At 40.0% G+C, this 19454-nt stretch overlaps 1 protein-coding gene across 1 annotated transcript in view; it reads right to left on the reverse strand.

Annotated features, from left to right (window-relative positions):
- The window catches only part of TMEM30A (transmembrane protein 30A), a 38006-nt gene extending 23961 nt beyond the window's left edge, over positions 1–14045 (reverse strand). Inside the window, 2 exon segments of the mRNA XM_043889869.1 lie at positions 13520–13856; positions 13858–14045. Of these exon segments, the coding sequence (XP_043745804.1) occupies positions 13520–13856; positions 13858–14030 (510 nt within the window). The 5' untranslated portion in view covers positions 14031–14045.
- Positions 14046–19454: the final 5409 nt, after the last annotated feature.

Below are 19454 nucleotides of genomic sequence, written 5' to 3' on the forward strand. Positions count from 1 at the left end.
GCATAAACACTGGATTTGTGGAGCGTTCTCACATTGGAAGGAAATGAGACAATGCTAAAAGGTAAACTGGATCCATAACAACATGCTTTGTTTTATAGGCTACTGTTTATCAACTGTATATACTGAGTGCCTGACATTAAGCACTTAACACACATCATCTCATTAAAATGTATAATAGTTTTCTGCAAAGTTAATTTTTATTTTCTTTATTTTAACCTAGGAACCTGACATTTAGGAAGGTTCAGTAATTTTCCCAGTATCAACCAGCAAGAATGTAAACCCAGCTCTGACTTTCTCTAAAATCTATGTTCTTAGCATCATCTTATGTCCTCTTACACAAGGAATATACCATCGTTTCTGATGTACAAACTCAGGGCCTCCAGATTATAAGAATGAAGAAAAATGTCTGTGATTTATTTTTGCTGCTAATCAGGTTGCCCAGCACCCAAACACACTCCCAAGCACTGGGGAATTCTCCATGTTGAGAGTTTCAGAGGCAGACAGGGCTCCATCTTCCACTTCAGAAGCCAAGAGAGCAACTGAGTCCTTCCGCATCCTAACCCCAGGAGCCAAGAAAAAAGCATAAGATTTGGATCAAGCCTGATACAGACTAGAGGACTGAATCTCCACAAAATCAGAGTCAGTGGGTATCATGAGACCAGCAGCCGAAGCAGTAGTCTATCAGAGAACTAAACAGCAGCTGTGGCATCTGAGCCACTATTTCTGCTTCCAAACTTCCCTTGCTTCCCTCTGGTCTCTGAACCTGCTCCTCTAGACCTCCCATCTATTCGGTGTGAGAACTACCCAATCTCCCTCCAATAAATCCTTTCCCCAATCAGCTACCCAGAGTTGGTTACTGTTGTTGAAAACAAAGCCTCTGAAGGCTAAGTAATCCTGAGTGTCCAAAATGTCCTGCAGGAAATAAGTAAATGGAGAGAGAGGAGGCTAACATAATCAAACACCTGTGTGACAACGGATTTAAAAAAAAAGAAAAAAAGAGTAAGAAATATGACTTTCATTTCTTCCTGAATGCTGTCAGGAAAGCACCACTTATTAACTTAATATTTACTTGAATGTCTGTGTTTTCCAGGCAAGAGGGACCTAACCACATGCAGCTCACAGTGACAAAACACACACGTCACTGAAATGCAATGGGTGTTTTGGTAAAAGAAATACAGGTCCTATGGAAACTCATACCTAATCCAGTATCCCACAAATTCTCCATGAGGACTGATGAGTGGATGTTACCTACAAGGAGACAGTACCAAGAGGAACAATCTCTAACTGAGGGCTTAGCACATGAACAAAGCCAAGATACACAAATCTGGGACATAAAGTTCTGCGTTAACGATCTGAGAATCAATTAGGAGTTCACCAGTTAAAGCATCGAATTTTTCTAAAGTGCCCATTTACCAAACAGTTGACAATCAGTAGTAAGGAAAATTTAGGTCTCAGAAAACAGAAAAATGAAATTGGATTACCGAGTCGAAGCTAAACAGGCAGCTTTTGTAACTAGAGTCACTATAAGCTAGAGCACTATAAGCTGGCTCTGTAGGCCAGGTGACAAAAGGTGGATAGAGCTGTGGAGAGAGCCACCCCAGAGCGGTTCCAGAACTCTTAGAAATGGTGGTACCAGAGGCTTCAGGAGACAGCACCCGTGCACGGACACAGCTGCACACACAAGATGCTGCACCGCCAGCCACAAAACGAAGCTGGTTCAGTTACGGTCAGGCAGGGCCGACAGAGCTGGCGGACAGGAAGGTCGCGATGTTAACCTTGCCCTGGGTGCCTCCAGCAGACCTGTAGATTTGAGTCATACCAGTGCCTCTGGGGTGACACCACAGAAGCCAACTTCTCCCGCAGAAACAGAAGGCTGTACAGACTGAGCAGTGGACCATGTTCTTGCCTCAGAGGAAGTAAAACAACTTACACTGCTTCTAACTCAAGGCTCAAGGATGAGGGACAGCACTGAGCTCTCCACAGACGTTTTTACGACTATAGATGAGGTCATCTGTATAACCCAGGCCCCAGGAAGAAAGAAGGTGGGTAAGGACTGCAAAGAGTGAGGAGAGGGGGAAGAGGGGGCACAGTAAGACAGCAGGATATTCTGGGACACAGAACATTTTTAAAAGCATGTAAAATGCTTCCTTTTTATTCAGTAGGTAATACCTCAAGAAGAAAAATTCCGTTTAAAAACGCTCGTCAGATAAAGGGGATGTAGGAAAGACACACACATCGACACGTGGACAGGGAATGCTGCCCCCATCCTGGTTCGGTAAGCATCAAGCAACTACCCACGGCACCTGCCCACCAACGGTGTGCCCTGAGGAAATTCAGGATGGAGGAAAAACAGGAAGCCGTCTGCGCTTGAGATACTGGCCTGAGATAGTCAAGATGCCCATCGAGGGAATCATTTCAATAAGCCCAGACTCTCGCATCTTCCCAGACACAGAAAAGCATTAAAATCATTACCTTTCAATGTCAGTCTCTTCTTTGGGATTTAGTACTCGCCCCGCGCCCCTGTCCCAAACTCCTGTATATCCTGGCTCCTTCCTGACTCCTTGGGGACAGTTCATCAGAGCTGAGAGGCTGTCTCCTGGGCTCAATACTCAGTAAGACCCCCAAACAAAACTTAACTCACAACTTTAAGGTTGATAGGTTTTTTTAAGTCAACACATACTCAAATAATTTAGAGTCAATTAAAAGTTAACAGTTAAATTATTTTTTTAATTCACTCTTTTATTTTTGAAAATTAGTTTTTTAGAAATCAAAAGCTTAGTTCTACACTGATAGTTACAGAACAAGTTTAACCCTTCATATCCTAATAAAATTCCGTGAGTCTTATGAAATCTGCTGCATGTTTCTGTAGGTTAAAGAATCTGAGTGGGGGAAAAAAAAAAAAAAGAATCTGAGTGGGAACTACAGAAAAGGTGTTTACTTCTAATTCAATCAGTAAGTCAATCTCACATGTGGAAATGATGAATTAAGTAATATGTCATACAAACCATCATAATAAAAAAAAAAAAAACTAGCTATTATTTCCCAAATGTCTATTCAGTGCCAGAACTATTTTAATCTTTTACAGAAAGGAAACTGAGATTCAGAGGTTACATGAGTGCCCAGAACCGATCAGCTAGTATATGACTATTATTAGTTTCTGAGGGCTAGTGAAGCAAATTACCACAAACTGGATGTCTTAGAACATGAGAAATTTCTTCTCTCACAGTTCTAGAGGACAGAAGTCTGGATTTGAGGTGCCAGCAGGGCTATTCTCCCTCTGAGACCTTGGGGAGAAATGGTCCTTGCCTCCTGCCTGCTTCTGGCAACGGCCAGCATTCCTTGGTTTGCAGCTGCATCACACCACCTCCACATCTGCTGCTACATAATTCTCCCTGTGTCTTCTCTTCATAGCATCTTCACTCTATGCCTGTCTTTTCTTACAGGGACACCAGATAGATAAACGGAACAGGAGCTCACCAGAATAACCTCTTCTTGATTTCATCTGCAAAGACTCTATTTCCAAATAAAGTCACATTCAGGTACTCAGACTTAGGATTTTAACATATCTTTCACAGGGACATAATTCAATCTGTAACAGTGACATAATCATATCTGTCTAACTCCAAAATTTCTGTCCTTTGTATAAGACTGTCCTGCTCCTATTGTACAATCATTTGGAAACATGTAAGTCAATTTAAAAGACATTATGTTTTAAAAATAAAATTGACACCATTCATGAATATGCTGATGTTTTAAACAGTACCAACAAATCTTCATAATTTTCATCTAAAATACAGATTAAAAACAACTTGGTTATGGCAAGGTGGATGTCATTTCAGGAACATCTTAACTTTCAGAGTTTGAAATAGAATTCTGTTATACTAAGTTTCACACACAAAATTTTTACATCTGGCATTTAATGCATTTTTACAAACAAAAAAGTATATCCCAACATGAAGTTTTAGTTTACCCCTTAAAACTCTTACTAAAGTATCAAGTTATAAAAACTGCCTAGGACAGAACTGATGAAAATGGCTTTGCTAATTATGCTTCAATCTATACAAGAGGGTAGATCAAAGGAACAGATAAGCAATCAGTATGAGTACACTAGGGCTTTTATTTAAAGGAAATACAAGTCTTTTCTACATAAAGCTTTGTTTTATATAGTTATATAACTGATATTCAAATATTAGTGGCTTTTATCTTTGTCTCCAGTGCTACTTTCTGACAATAACCTCGTGCGGCCTCATATCATATTTCATACATTATAATGTACATACTATACATTTATTTCCACCCTCAAGTCCCATTTTCATATTCCTAGATGTATTCCTTTGGTTGAATTTCTTCCCTCTCACTTGAAACTCTTACCAACTCCATGGTATTTCAAACCCATGGTGAGCTCTTGAAAATTAAGCCAGATATATGTGACTTGTTAATTTGGGGGGTTACACTTCACTAAAAATTTCAGTTAAAAAAAAAAAATAGTCATGGTTCATTGACTCCCATATACACCGAACAGTGGTCTTCTGATGCCTATAAATGGTACCACCATTGTCCCAAGCATCCGAACTCAAAATTTTGGCATCATCTTTGGAATTTATTCATTCATTTATTCAAACATTTTAGATCTCTATTAGATTCCAGGAACTATCTCTATTAGATGCCAGGATGATAATATATAATGGAAAAATACATTGTTCATGCCACAAAAGAACTTATATAATAGTGGGATAGAAAGTTATGTTAATTAGTAATTTAAAAATATAATTCAATAATGTTATGACAGGTTATAAGCTAGTCCTTATGAAACCTGAGAGAAGCACCATTTATTCAATATATCAGGTGGGACAGGAATGAAATTTGAAAACTGTGGTAGAACAAGAAAAGGAAGGACATTCCAGGTTGATCTAGCCACATGCCACATTTCATAAACTGCAATGGTTATGACTAGAGCAAAGGGCAGGGGAGTGGTAGGAGATGAGGCCAGAGAAACAGAAAGTAGCCTATCATGAAGAAGATTACATTCCACATTAAGGGTTTTGAACATTATCCTGAATGCCAGAAGCAGACATAGAAGAAATGTTAAGCGAGAGATGAAATATTCAGACCAGCCTTTTAAATATTCAGACTAGCCTGTGCATTTCTGGCAGTAACGTGCAAAAAGACTGAAGAAAATGCCAACTAGAAAAATAAAATAAAATGCTATTACAATAATCCAGCAATATATGAACAACATAAACTAAGAAAAAGGCAGTAGAAATAGGGGGGACAAAAAGATTAAAAAATACAGAGAAAGTAAAATCTACAGAAGTTAGTGGCTAGAGATAAGATGATGACAAATAAGACTTTGAGGGTTTCTGGCTTGAAACCCATGTGGATGGTGACTCCATTCACTGCATGAGAGCTGCTTTTCCTGTTGTTAACTCAGCGGTCAGCTTCCCGTCTTCCGCTCACGTGAACTAGTAGCAGCAGCCGTGGGCATAGTTATCACTTGAAACTGGTTTCCAGACCACCACATTTCCCGTGTTTTTCTCCTATCTCACTAGCCGTTCCTTTTCTGTCTCCTTTGCTAGTTCCTCCTCACCTCCCCAACCTCCATAATCACTGGAGTGACTCATGGCTCTCTTTGGATAGTCTTACTTTTTTAACTCTTTTAACTTCATTCCATCTTATGTCTCAATATAATCATCGACACTGATGAAACCTCAAAATACTTAACCCCAGTCTCAACCTTCTCCCTATTCAGTTGTCTTCATTATTTCCAATTTGGATGTTTAAAAAGCATCTCACTGTAACGAGTTAAAACCAGAACTCTTTATTCAGCTTCTAACCTCCCAACCCCTGCTATCACACTACAGCTTTTTCTACGGTCTTCCCCATCTTGATAAATTGAAGCCAAGTCCCCCTAAGACCATGTTCCCTGAGTTTATGATTAATCAATCTCCCTATCCAAAACTTATCCCTTTCCTGTCCCCTGACCTCTGCCTGTGCTAGCTGAACACTAATCAACCAGCGTCAGATTACTAAAATCACAGTGGCTGTTGAGAACATCATTGCTGGACTAAAACTGCTGTTGTGGACATTGTCATTAACACACAAACTCAGGCTGTTTCTCCAGGGCAAGATGAGTTCACAGATGCCTGAGCCATGCACCACCTGGCCAGAGAACTGTAAACCACAGACATCCTGACCCTCAAAACTGCAAATAAAGAAACGTCACAAGGTGACCATTAATCTCAGCCTCTTTGTTCTTTTCCTTAAGAAACGCCCCAACTCACAGACCAGGCTGGAGTGGCTTGTCCCCCACTCCCTTCCGTGGTACCCTACAAATAAACCCCTACATTTTGCTGTAAATACTTGCTGTCAGTTTCTACAACCTGGCATACAAACCCATGCTTGGTCACAAAATTACAATTCCATCATTCCGATGCAGACCAAAATATCTTCAAGTTAGATTTGATTCTACAATTTATCTCACACCCTACACACCCACTACATGAGAAAATTCTTTCAGCTCTACTTTCATAATACATCCTAAATCTAACTGCTCTTCACTGCAACCATTCTACAGTGGACACCATCATCTTTTATCATCAAATACCTAGTCTATCCACCACCTAGCATCAACTTATTTACCCTCACTCCAACTTTATATACCTTTTGATTTCCTGCTACTACAATTTTGCTCATATAAATCTGCTTTCTTGAAATGCATCCAAACTCCTCTTTAGAAGTGCTAATTAATCTTCAAGTTCCAGCTCAAAGCCCACATGAAAGTTTTCCAAAATTATTGGAGACATGTAATCTTATCTTTCTTTGGACTACTAGGGCATATTCTATCTGTCCCACTCATCCAGCAATGCTTGCTGTTCCTTTTATGTGTATGCTTCATCGCCTCCAAAAGACTTCTTCAGGTTTCTAAGAAGGGCTCACTACTTGGAAGGAAAATAAAAGGAGGCCCTGTCCATAAGCTTTTTTCTGTTTATACTATGCCCAGAGCTACTGCTGCTGCTAAGTCGCTCAGTCGTGTCCAACTCTTAGCGACCCCATGGACTGCAGCCCACCAGGCTCCTCCATCCATGGAATTTTCCAGGCAAGAGTACTGGAGTGGGGTGCCATTGCCTTCTCCAATGCCCAGAGCAGCACCTCGCATATAGAAAATGCTCAATGCTGATTAAAACTCTTGATAAATTTAACTCAGTTTATGAGTTTTTACCATCAAAACGCCACTATATCCTTCATAAACTGAAATTCAAGGGCAGCCTGGCCTTATGTCCAAATTGTAATAAAATCCACTGGATACAAAAACAAAGTTTGTGAATATGGGAGTGCTTGTATCTCCTCAAGATACTGATTTCATTTCCTTAAAAACATACCTAGTGGGAGTACTAGATCTTATGGTAGTTCTGTATTTTAATTTTTTGAGCAACTAACATACTCTTATCCCTAATAGCTGCACCAATTTACATTCCCTAAGAGTTTCTTATCCTCTATATCCTCACCAACACTTGTTATCACTTGTCTTTTTAATACGAGAGTAACTACAGGAAGTGATGGACATGTTAATTAGCTTTATTATGGTGATCATTTCACAATGTATACATATATCAATGTATATGTATCAATATATATACAATTATATAAATAATAATTTATATAATCTATACAATTTTTGTCAATTGCAACCTCAATAAACCTGGAAAAAACAGCTTATACTTAAGATAATAATTCATAACTTATCCTAGGAAGAAAGATGCTACCAGGTAGGAGAGGAACTATAGTTCCCTTATTTTAAAAATTAATGCCTATTAAATGTCAAAAGCATAGAAGGCACAGTGCAGAATACAAGCTGGAGACCTGCCTAGCAGCTTAAATTCAAAACACAAAGAGCCAGAGGCAAAACAGAACAACAGATGGAGATGACTAGTTTAAGAGTTATCATATTTCTCAGCTCTGTTTTTGCTACCACTATAATTGTTCTCCTAAATCAAACTGACAATTCTTAGTAATTCTGAAACTGCATTCCATTCTTAAGAAAGCTGACTGGATTTCATGCAGTGGGAAAGGAGGACTTTGAAGGACATGCCATTTGTACCCTGTATAAGAACTGGAAAACTTCCATTTTCGAATGTAAATCTGACTTAAAGGAAATCAATATAAGACTTAAACAGGTCACTCAACAAAACGCTGAGTAATAAGGTAAACCCATTCTAAGGATTAATTAGATTAAATTTAAAAACAACATTTTAAGTACCCCTTGAACTAATGATTTCATACTAAAGAATTTATCTTTAACAGATAAAAATTAAAAAATAAGAGATAAATAAAAAAGAATTACTTGTCCTTTCTAGAGGCTCTAATGAAGACAAAAGGTAAATGAAGTAAAAACTTCAAAAGCAATTTTATTTAGTTGCTTAAACTTTATCTGTGAAAAGACATGGATAATAATATAACCTGTACCAAGATCAATGGTAAATTCAACTAAGGTATTCTACATTTATTTGTACAAACAATGTAGAATACAAGCAATTATCAGTGATCACTACACCTACCTTGAAAGATTATTGAGGATTAGAATATATAAACACTGCTATCTTTGTAACAAATGCTAAATTTGCCAGTATGTTTCTTTAAAACTCCAAGTCAAGAACAGGAAATTCTTTTCCATAAAGGATCAGAAAGTAAATATTTTAGGCTTTGCAAACCAAGAGGCAAGTTTGAGGATATTATATAGGTTCTTATATAACAGATTTTAATTGATGGAATTCAAAATATAACAAATGTGTACAATATTTTGGTGACACAGGTCTACAAGTAAGAATAAAATTATTTTGGGGAGATAACATTTCATATTATTGGAGTTCAAGGTTAGTGTCCTCTATCATCAAACTCAATTGCAAATGTCCATCTGTAAAATGTCCATCTGTCCATTTTAAGTTCCTGGGCTTCACAAAAATGGTTTGCCTAGCCATATTTACTTTGTTACACCTTGCCTAAAGTACTAAAGTTACAAGAGAAACAAATAACACTAACGGCTAAAAATCTTTTCATTTCCAGGAGTCAACTTCTAACCAACTGCAATTCATTTGACTACTAAAATCTTTACACTTCTTAACATGAAATTTTAACAATCATGTCTACAAAGCAACTTATGCTTCTTTGACTCTTAGTTATGGGCTAAGCATAAACAAAGAGTACTAAATACAGAAGATCCTTTTGAAATCCTTAAATCTAAGAATCTAAGTTGTTGTTTAGTTGCTAAGTCGTGTCCAGCTCTTTGTGACGCTGTGGACTGTAGCCTGTCAGGCTCCTCTGTCCATGGGATTTCCCAGGCAAGAATACTGGAGTGGGTTCCCATTTCCTTCTCCAAGGGATCTTCCTGACCCAGAGATCAAATCCCAGTCTCCTGCATTGGCAGGTGGATTCTTTACCACCAAGTCACCTGGGAAGCCCCAAGAATTCAAATTACACAAGCGTAAAATCAAAAGATAAAAATACATTTTTGTCAGAAACTAAGGAAACAGAGAAACAGCCAGAATTAAAGAGTTTAGGGTGATAAATGAAACAAGGATAAGGTGAAGAGGAAGAGAATTAGGGTTTCTCAATCAAGCGTGTTTGCATGGGGGTGGAAGTGCTAATCCCACTAAAATTTGAAATGCAAATGTAGGTTGAACACAACACTTTGGCAACATTAATTTTGAAGTAAATATTTAGTTCTAAATTTATGCTATCACTCCAAATAACGTCTTCATTTGATTCTAACCATTAATTTACAACTATATAACTTCAAACTGATAAACGTGTGAAACTGCAAAAGTTAAGAATACTTTCTATTAGGGACAGAAGGGGCTTCTCTGATAGCTCAGTTGGTAAAGAATCTTGTCTGCAATGCAGGAGACCCCAGTTCGATTCCTGGGTCGGAAAGATCCCCTGAAGAAGGGGTAGGCTACCCACTCCAGTATTCTTGGGCTTCCCTTGTGGCTCACTTGGTAAAGAATCTGCCCGCAATGAGGGAGACCTGGGTTTGATCCCTGGGCTGGGAAGATCCCCTGGAGAAGGGAAAGGCTACCACTCCAGTATTCTGGCCTAGAGAATTCCATGGGGTCACAAAGAGTCTGACAGGACTGAACGACTTTCACTTTCTTTTTCAGGTTAGCACTATTCAATTAACATCTCTGCCTCAAAAACAAGGACCATCAACTAGAAAAACATTACCTTTGTGGTATTAATAGAAAGATGTTCCTGACTCCTACAACTGCCACATTAAATACTTATTCCTTGCTGCTAATAATAAATGAAGATATTAAATCTTAGTTTTAATGAGGTATTAAACATTTAAAATATTTTCTTATGACTGAAAAAATTAACAACTTTAGTTTTCTAAAAACTTCATCTTATTAGATAATAGAAAATCTAAAACCCAGCTAAACAAGATATATAAACCTAATGAGAGGAGATAATCTACTTCTAAATACCTTTTTTAGGGGAGTCCAACATGCTTTACAAGAGTAGTAATTTTTTGTATAAACTTTCCAGGAAAAAGATGAAGACCCACTGATTTTCATACCTAAAATGTCTGGATTTCTGATCTTAGCACTTTAAGCTATATTACAAAAGCATCCTGACTGGCCAAGTCTCCTTTGGCCTAGTAATTTGATGTAATATGTCAACGAAAGTCCTTAAAATTTTCAAAAATGAGGAAATAAGCTAAAGAGATACGAGCAACGTGTAGTATGGAAGTGAATGTTGCCAAGAACTTCTTGTTACATATTTATTTTTAATAACTCTCAACTTTAAACTAGTGACTGACAAAGAGTGGAAGCAGTCAGAAACAAGTATGTGTGCTTTGGGGAAGTTCCCTAGGTTCTTCTAGTAACTCCAGGCTCAATTCAGAACCAATTCTCTACATAATCAACAAATTTTTTAAAAATGTATTTGCACAACTGTATCTGACCATTGGTATAAAATTCCTAATCATTCCTAATTCTCATCTCCTCTAGTTTCAAAGGTGATAAAACTTGAATATGCAGCATTTTTTCTTAAAATCACATTAAAGTTGGAAGTCACAGAATATTAAAGTTGAACAAGGCCTCTAAGGGATCATCTAGTCTGAATCTTTCAGCTCTTCAAGTGAAATGAAAACTGAGACTCAAAATACGCCTAAGATCACAAACCAGGGAGTAAAAGCTGGCCTCTAACACCTTTACTCTTAACTTCAGTGCCCTTCTAACTATATCAAGCTACAGTAGACTCTTCAGACAACTTGAAATCAGAATTACATACATGAGAATTATTTAAGAACTTTCCATTTCATCAACTAGTGTGAAGAACTTTATTTCAGAATCCAAAAGTTTTAAAGAAAGTTAACATTTACCTTCATAGTATAGTAAATATTGACAGAAATTGAGTTCTGATAATTTAGTAAATACTCATCATATAAACTCCAAACTACTGCTGCTTTCATCTTAATATCCGCTAAAAACATAGACATAAGGATAACATAGTATAAAAGCTTAAGACTGAAAATCAAGACATCCAGGTTTGGTTTCTGTCTCAATTTTACAATGCTTTTCTAGCTTACTAGCAAATACAAACCCCTCTGACTCCATTTCTCATCTCCTGATTAGTGGACATCACTAATAGTAACTAGTGTATAAATGTAGTGCCAGGAATATTATCTATCTTGTTTCTGATTCTCACAGTTCACAAAAATAGGCATTATTTACCTATTTTACAGGTGAGGAAACTGACGCTTAGGGAGATTATGCTTTCCAAGAAACTAAGCCAGTTAATAGCTGAGCTGGAATTTAAACCCAGCTCTGCCTGACTCCTGCCTAGAGCCCATGGCCCTTGTATTACACCACTACGCTCACATCCTGGTATGTGTGGTGCTAACCCAGTTTGAGGCGTCCCCTGCGACTCAGACGGTAAAAGAATCTGCCTGTGATGAGGGACACCTGGGTTCGATCCCTGGTTTGGGAAGATCCCCTGGAGGAGGGCATGGCAACCCACTCCAGAATTCTTGCCTGGAGATTCACCATGGACAGAGGAGTCTGGCGGGCTACAGTCCATGGGGTCTCAAAGAGTTGGACATGACTGAGCGACCAAGCACAGCACAGCACAGCTCAATACAGTTGGGAGAACACGAAGTACTGCATTTGAAGGACTACTAGGAGATAAAAATGATAAAACAGAACATCAGACTGAAAAAATATCCTGTGATACTTTATTATTAACTGAAAATGAGCTTTCAGTGAAAGACTTTAAAACTATCCTATATCCTATAGACTTTTATTACTAACACAGAAATGTACACCTTGTACAATTAAAAATATAATGATTCTTTTACAGGTAATACTGTTAATTAAATTGGAAAGTATGTCTATTTCTGCCGTTGAAATAAAGTTGTTTTGAAAGCCCTATTAAACTGCATGCATAAATTTTAAAGTATTTAGTAAAATTAAAGAGGGGGAAAATGACATAACTGATAAAACAGAAAAAAAAAAAATCAAGAGAATTTTGTATCCATTCCTCCCCTTTCAAACAGATAAAAAAATACCCTCAGATAGTCAAGAAAAGAGAATGAGCAGATGTTTCATACTGGACATCTACACAAAGTATTTACATTCTGTACCAACCTATGTTCACCACTGCAGATGTATGAAGATACTATATTACGATGATGGTTTCTCCAACAGAAGTCAAGATGTTTCCCCAAGTTTTTCTATCACTTCTTATACAGTAACACGTTCAGGAGATAATTCACAAATTATTCTCCCTGTGTGGTCACTAACTTTTTTTTTCTTTTTCAGTTTAAAATCTGGCGGGGTGGGGAGGGTTGAGGGGGAACGAGGGCGAATGTAGGGCATGATTATTAATCAATGTAGCCTACAAGTAAAACCGGAATTGAAGCGTCAGGTTACCTTTTACCGGTAATACGCGCTGTAAGTAAAAGCATCTGTGAGTTCAACGTGAAAAGTACTGTACACACTTCGGTCACACGTCCTAATACGTGATCTGCCACATGGCAACTTCTTTACATAAAAATCATCATTGCCTCTATGACCCGGGGTCCTTATCCCAACAACGGCCAAGGTGTTGATCTCCGTGACCCGGGATAATCCCCACACAGATAAGTGACACTCTGACCGTGACAACTCTCCTAGAGTTTGATCTCCATATAACTTCTTTCCACTTCTCCTTTTCTTCTTCTTTTTTTTCTCCCTTCGTTAACCTCCGTTAGAGGTTAAAAACTACACAAACCGCCCATTAAAGGGGCGTTCTTCCCCTGATCCACACTGCATTACAAAGAGTCCTTCCCTAACTGAATAAACAGCGAGAGAAAGCGCCGGCAAAACTGCAAATTCAGAAAAGCCCGTAGGAAAAGAAAGAGGAAACTGAGGAAGACAGAAGGTGGGGAAGGGCAGGGCCCGCCTGACCCCCGGGACCCCAGGAAGGAGGGACCGCGCTCCCCGGCGGCGCCAACGCCCACCGCCGCCGCCTGCCCTCCGCTCACCTCGATCTCGCGGATGTTGTTGGAGGTGACGAAGATGCCGATGCCAATGGGGATGAAGATGAGGCCGATGATGAAGAAGGTGGGCAGCACCGTGCCAGCCGTCAGGATGGGCTGCCAAGCCGGCAGCCGTTGCTGTTTGAAGGCCGTGTTATCTGGTCTCCGGGTCTTAGCGGTGCCCCCGGGAGGACACGGGGGCCCGCCGTCCACTTCATCCTTCGCGTTATAGTTCATCGCCATCGACCCCCGGGGCGCGGCTCCGCGAAGCGCAGGTGGACGGCCCAGGGGACCCGCCTGCTGACCCTGACAGAAGACGCGCAGGCGCCGCCGCCGCCGCCGTAAAGGCGGAAGGGGCGGGACACCCTTCCGCAGACAGCCGCCGACCGGAAGCGAAAGTCGGCGGGGGACGCCAGAGGGAGGGAGAGAGGAAGGAGGGAGAAGACCGAGGGACAAGGGGAGGGGGAAAGGGAGGAGGATGGAAGGGGGAGGGAAAAGGCGGACGCACCCTGATCATCTGCCCTGTGACGACAAAGTGAGGGCCTCCATCCCCAGAGCGTGAAGCCACGTTGGCGCATGCGCGGCCCTGGAGTGGGGCGAAGAGGCCTCGGCGCTTGCGCCATAAGCGCGTCTTTCACTCGGCTCACGGAAGCGTCTGTTCGCGCACACCTGTCCGCTCTTTTTGGTATCATGGCGACGGCCGTTTCAGGTGGCTGACGGATCCGCCCGGCCCCCACTGCTTCCGTCAGCCGAGGAGCGGATAGCTTCAACGCCAGCTAGGTGTTTGCTTTACTTCGAAGTCCTCTGTGAAGGGGAGCGCAGCATTGGGCCACACAGAGAGAACCTTAGCCTCGTGGCATTGGCAGTATTTGGTTGAGTTATAGAACCACGACTTTGTCTACTTAAAAAAATAAACTCCACTCAAGGTGCAAGGATAAATATTAAGTGGGATGTATATGGTTGGTGATCTTTTTGGTCTCAGGAATAAATCATGTGACTGGGTTTACCCTGTTATCATGCCTATAATTGCTCTGACTTGTTTTTCCACCGTTAATGATCTCCAGGTTACTCTGTACCATCTATCCTAAGTCCACGTTTATCTTTTGCATATTGATTTAAGTCTTAAAAAAAGAGAGAAAGAGACAGTTGGTGTAAAACATGAATCACAACTTTTAAAACTTATGCCCCGTTCATAGTAATTAAAAAATATTGGCGATATTCCCTATGCTGTAAAGTACACCTAATAATTGGTACATTTTAATCCCCTGCCTCCACCTTGCCCCTCCCTTCCCTCTCCCCACTGGTAACCGCTAGTTTGATCTTTCTTTTTTGTTATATTCACTAGTTTTACTTTTTTAGATTACCCAAGTGATATTATACAGTATTTAAACTTTCTCAGTCTGACTTATTTTGCTTGGCATAATAACTTCCAAGTCTGTCCAAGTTGTTGCAGATGACAAATTTTCATTCATTTCTATGGCTGTGTAGTATTCCGTTGTGTGGTGTGTGTGTGTGTGTGTGTATGTGTGTGTGTATGAGTGTGCTTGCACACGCCCGCGTGTGTGTATCAACTCTTTTCCATTTGTCTGTTGATGGACATTTAGTTTGCTTTCATGCATGCTAGTCTGTTGTATCCCATTCTTTGCAGCCACCAGGCTCCTTTGTCCACGGGATTCTCCAGGCAAGAATACTGGAGTGGATTGCCCTGCCCTTCTCCAGGGACTCTTCCTGACCCAGAGATCAAACCCCTGTCTCTTACATCTGCTGCACTGGCAAGAGGATTTCTTCTTACCACTAGGCCCACCTGGAATGCTGCTATGCAATTGGGGTGCATATAGCTTTTCAAATTACTGTTTTCATTTGGGAAAGGTAAATACTCAGGAGTAGAATCACTGGGTCGTATGGTAGTTATATTTTTAATTTTTTGAGAACCCTCCATACTTTTTCCAACAGTGAATGCACCAATTTACATTCCTCCTAAGTGCACAAGGGTTCCCTTTTCTCCACATCTTTACCAACAGTTATTATTTGTGGTATTGATGAAAACCATTCTGACAGATGACTTATCAGGTAGCTCAGCTGGTAAAGAATCCAGCTGCAATGCAGGAGACCCCCAGTTTGAGTCCTGGGTCGAGAGGTTCCATTGGAGAAGGGATAGGCTACCCATTCCAGTATTCTTGGGCTTCCTCGTTGGCTCAGATGGTAAAGAATCCACCTGCAATGTGGGAGACCTGGGTTCGATCCCTGAGTTGGGAAGATCCTCTGGAGGAGGGCATGGAAACCCACTCCAGTATTCTTGCCTGGAGAATCCCCATGGACAGAGGAGCCTGGCAGGCTACAGTCCATCAGGTCGCAAAGAGTCAGACACAACTGAGTGACTAAGCACAGCACATCACATTCTTTCAGGTATGAGGTGATATCTCATTGTGGTTTTGATATGCATTTGTCTGATGATTTGTGATGTTGAACATCTTTTCATGTGCCAGTTGGCCATCTGTGTGTCTTCTTTGGAAAAACATCTGTTCACATCTTTAATAAGTCTTTTTTATTAAAGACTTAATAATCCTAATAATCTATAGCTATTATTTTACTTTTGATAATTAAAAAAACTTTAACAAAGGATGGCATTATTATAAAATGAAATTTTGTGCAGATACTGAAAAACTACCAAGGATTTAATGGCCCATGGAAATACTCATGATATAAAAAGTAACTTAATCATAATACCAAAGTAGTATACAGTATAAAAAGTAAATAGTAATAACCTCCACTGACTGAATGGAAAATGTTTTTCCTCTACTTCTTTGCAATCTTGTATTTTCCAAATTTTCTGCAGGAAGTATTTATTTGTAGAAAAGAATGTTTAAATTATATATAGCCCACATTAAATTGGCATCTTTGAAATCCAGAACAGAGAGTAAGTCACATCACTTTAAAAAAAAAGTCCCCAAACTTTACTTTTTTTAAGGCTTTGTCTATAGTTAGGCCTTCTGGAAGGTGAACTAAGGGAAGGAAAATGAAAAGATTGCTTGGGCCTCATAATTTACAATTATATGTATTTTCAAAGAATGACTGCAAGTTTCAAGGGATGAGCCAATCTAATATTTATCTGCCAGATAACTCATTTGCTCATATAGCAACATTTATCTCTCAAGTAATTAGCATAGCACTGGTAACATAAGTTGGTCTCTATGTTGTTTTGATCTACATAAATTTCCTTTCAACCTCAGGCACAAGTGGAAAAGATTCAATTATCAAAGCTATGGAGAAACGTTTTGCTAAGTTCTGTTGGCTTGTGTGTGTTAGTTGCTAAGTTGTGTCCAACTGTTTGCGACCCCGTGGGGTGTAACCCACCAGGCTTCTCTGTCTGTGGGATTTTCCAGACAAGAATTCTGGAGTGGGTTGCCATTTCTTTCTCCAGGGTCTGTTGGCTTGTAACTATATATAAACAACATTGGACATAATGCAAAAATACAATACATAAGGCAAATTTTTTTCTCCCCATTTCTGCTTGCATCACTATACCCACTAAAAATGTAATAGTTGCGTAAGTCAGAGATCCCCAAACCCTGGTGTGCAGACTGATACCAATCCATGGCCTATTAGGAACCCAGGCCGCACAGCAAGAGGTGAGCGACTGGCAAGTGAAGCTTCATCTGCTGCTCCCCATTGCCCACATTACCCCCACCTCTGTCCCTGGAAAAATTATCTTCCACAAAACCCATCTCTGGTGCCAAAAAGATTGGGGACCACTGCTTTAAGTGGGTTGGTATTCCAGCGTTTTGTGAGACTGGTCAAGTATTTTGCTTTCAGGGTTTTTTGTTGTTGTTATTCTAGTGATCTGAGTGATCATGATATATTTTTTCTGATACACGGTTTTTATTTTTATTTTTATTTTTTTAGTGTTTGTAGAAAAGATTAACTTCTTGTTTCTTCTTTTCTAATTAAAAAGTCAATTTTGACTAAAATATAGACCTGTGTGGCTGGGTCCCTTGTATTTAGCTGGGTCCCTTGTGATTAGCCAGGCCCCTTGTGATTTTAGTACTCCCTAACATTTAGCAACTGGAGTAAAATAAATTCTGATTAGGCCTTGTTTGCAGAAAAGGCAATGGCAACCCACTCCAGTACTCTTGCCTGGAGAATCCCATGGACGGAGGAACCTGGTGGGCTACAGTACATGGGGTCACAAAGAGTCGAACACAACTGAGTAACTTCACTTTCACTTTTCACTTTCATGCACTGGAGAAGGAAATGGCAACCCACACCAGTATTCTTGCCTGAAGAATCCCAGGGATGGAGGAGCCTGGTGGGCTGCCATCTGTGGGGTTGCACAGAGTCAGACATGACTGATGCAGCTTAGCAGCGTCAGGCCTTGTTTGCTCACACATGTTGGCTCCTTGCTCCCTGCCCAGCACCCCTTGTTTTCATGATATAACTTTTAGCTGTTGAAATGCTATTTCTCGGTCAGGCAGGAGGAGATAACACCAGGGTCACAAGGAGAATTTATGAGTTTGTGTTGCAGAAGAAATGGATGACTTTAAGGAAGATATGATCAGATGCTGGCACCCAGAAGTCTGGTTGCACCAGTGGTTCTCTGAGACTGAAGAAACATAGATCTCCCACCCCCTCAGTTCCCTAAAACCCTCTCTCTCTTGCTTCCTAATGATGTAAAATTCCCCCACTTAGCTTCTTTGTTAAAAGGGAGTTAAGCAATCTTGGTTCTATTATTCTCACTTTGGCCAAATCAAATAAACGTTTCTCCATGCACACTGGTGTCTCAGTATTTGGTGTGGGCTGCACGTTGGACACCCAAGCTTGAATTTGAGAGGTTTGCCAACACTTGATTCACTGACAGCTTTCTTACATTTTTAATCTAAAACTTACCTTTTCAGATGAGGTCCAAATGGAAATGACTTTTCCAGACTCCTCGATATCCTTCCAGTTCCTTTTCCTCTGTTATGCTCTGCCATCATAATAGCTTTACCCACCTAGCTTTTTATTCACCTCCACATCATTATCTGTGTGTGTGTTGTAGATGTGTAAGATTGCCAATGTTAATCTGTAAAAGAGCTCTATTTAATTGGCTTAAAGGATATTAGGCACTTATATAAATACTCAGAAATATTTAAAAAACTAACCCAAATGAACTTCAGGATTATGAGACCTAAGATTAATGATTAGTGAATTAAAGTAAGTTGTTGGTTTAATTAATATAGACATGTCTTTAGAGTCATTAACATTAAGTATAATACTTTTATTATTCCTCTTGTTGTTCAGTCACTAAGTTGTGTCCAATTTTTTGTGACCCCTTGGACTGTAGCATGCCACACCTCCCTTTCCTTCATTGTCTCCCAAAGTTTGCTTAAGCTCATGTGCATTGAGTCAGTGATGCCATCCAGCCATCTCATTCTCTGTTGTCCCCTTGTCCTCCTGCCTTCAATCTTTCCCAGTATCAGAGTCTTTTCTAATGAGTCGGCTCTTCACATCAGGTGGCCAGAGTGTTGGAGCTTCAGCATCAGTCCTTCCAATGAATATTCAGGATTGATTTCCTTTAGGATTGACTGGTTTAATCTCTTTGATATCCAAGGGACTCTCAAGAGTCTCCTCCAGCACCACAGTTTGAAAGCATTGGTGCTTTAGCTCTCAGCTTTCTTTCTGGTCCAGCTCTCACATCCATACATGACTACTGGAAAAACCATAGCTTTGACTAGATGGACCTTTGTCAGCAAGGTGATGTCTACTTTTCAATATGCTCTCTAGGTTTTTCATATCTTTTCCTCCAAAGAGCAAGCCTCTTTTCATTTCATGGTTGCAGTCACCATCTAGTGATTTTGTTTTAGAGCCCAAGAAAATAATCTGTTACTGTTTCCATTGTTTCCCCATCTATTTGCCTTGAAGTGATGGGACTGGATGCCATGATCTTAGTTTTTTGAATGTTGAG

The sequence above is a fragment of the Cervus elaphus genome, chromosome 28 (assembly GCF_910594005.1).
Source record: "Cervus elaphus chromosome 28, mCerEla1.1, whole genome shotgun sequence".
In the NCBI taxonomy this organism is placed as follows: domain Eukaryota; kingdom Metazoa; phylum Chordata; class Mammalia; order Artiodactyla; family Cervidae; genus Cervus; species Cervus elaphus.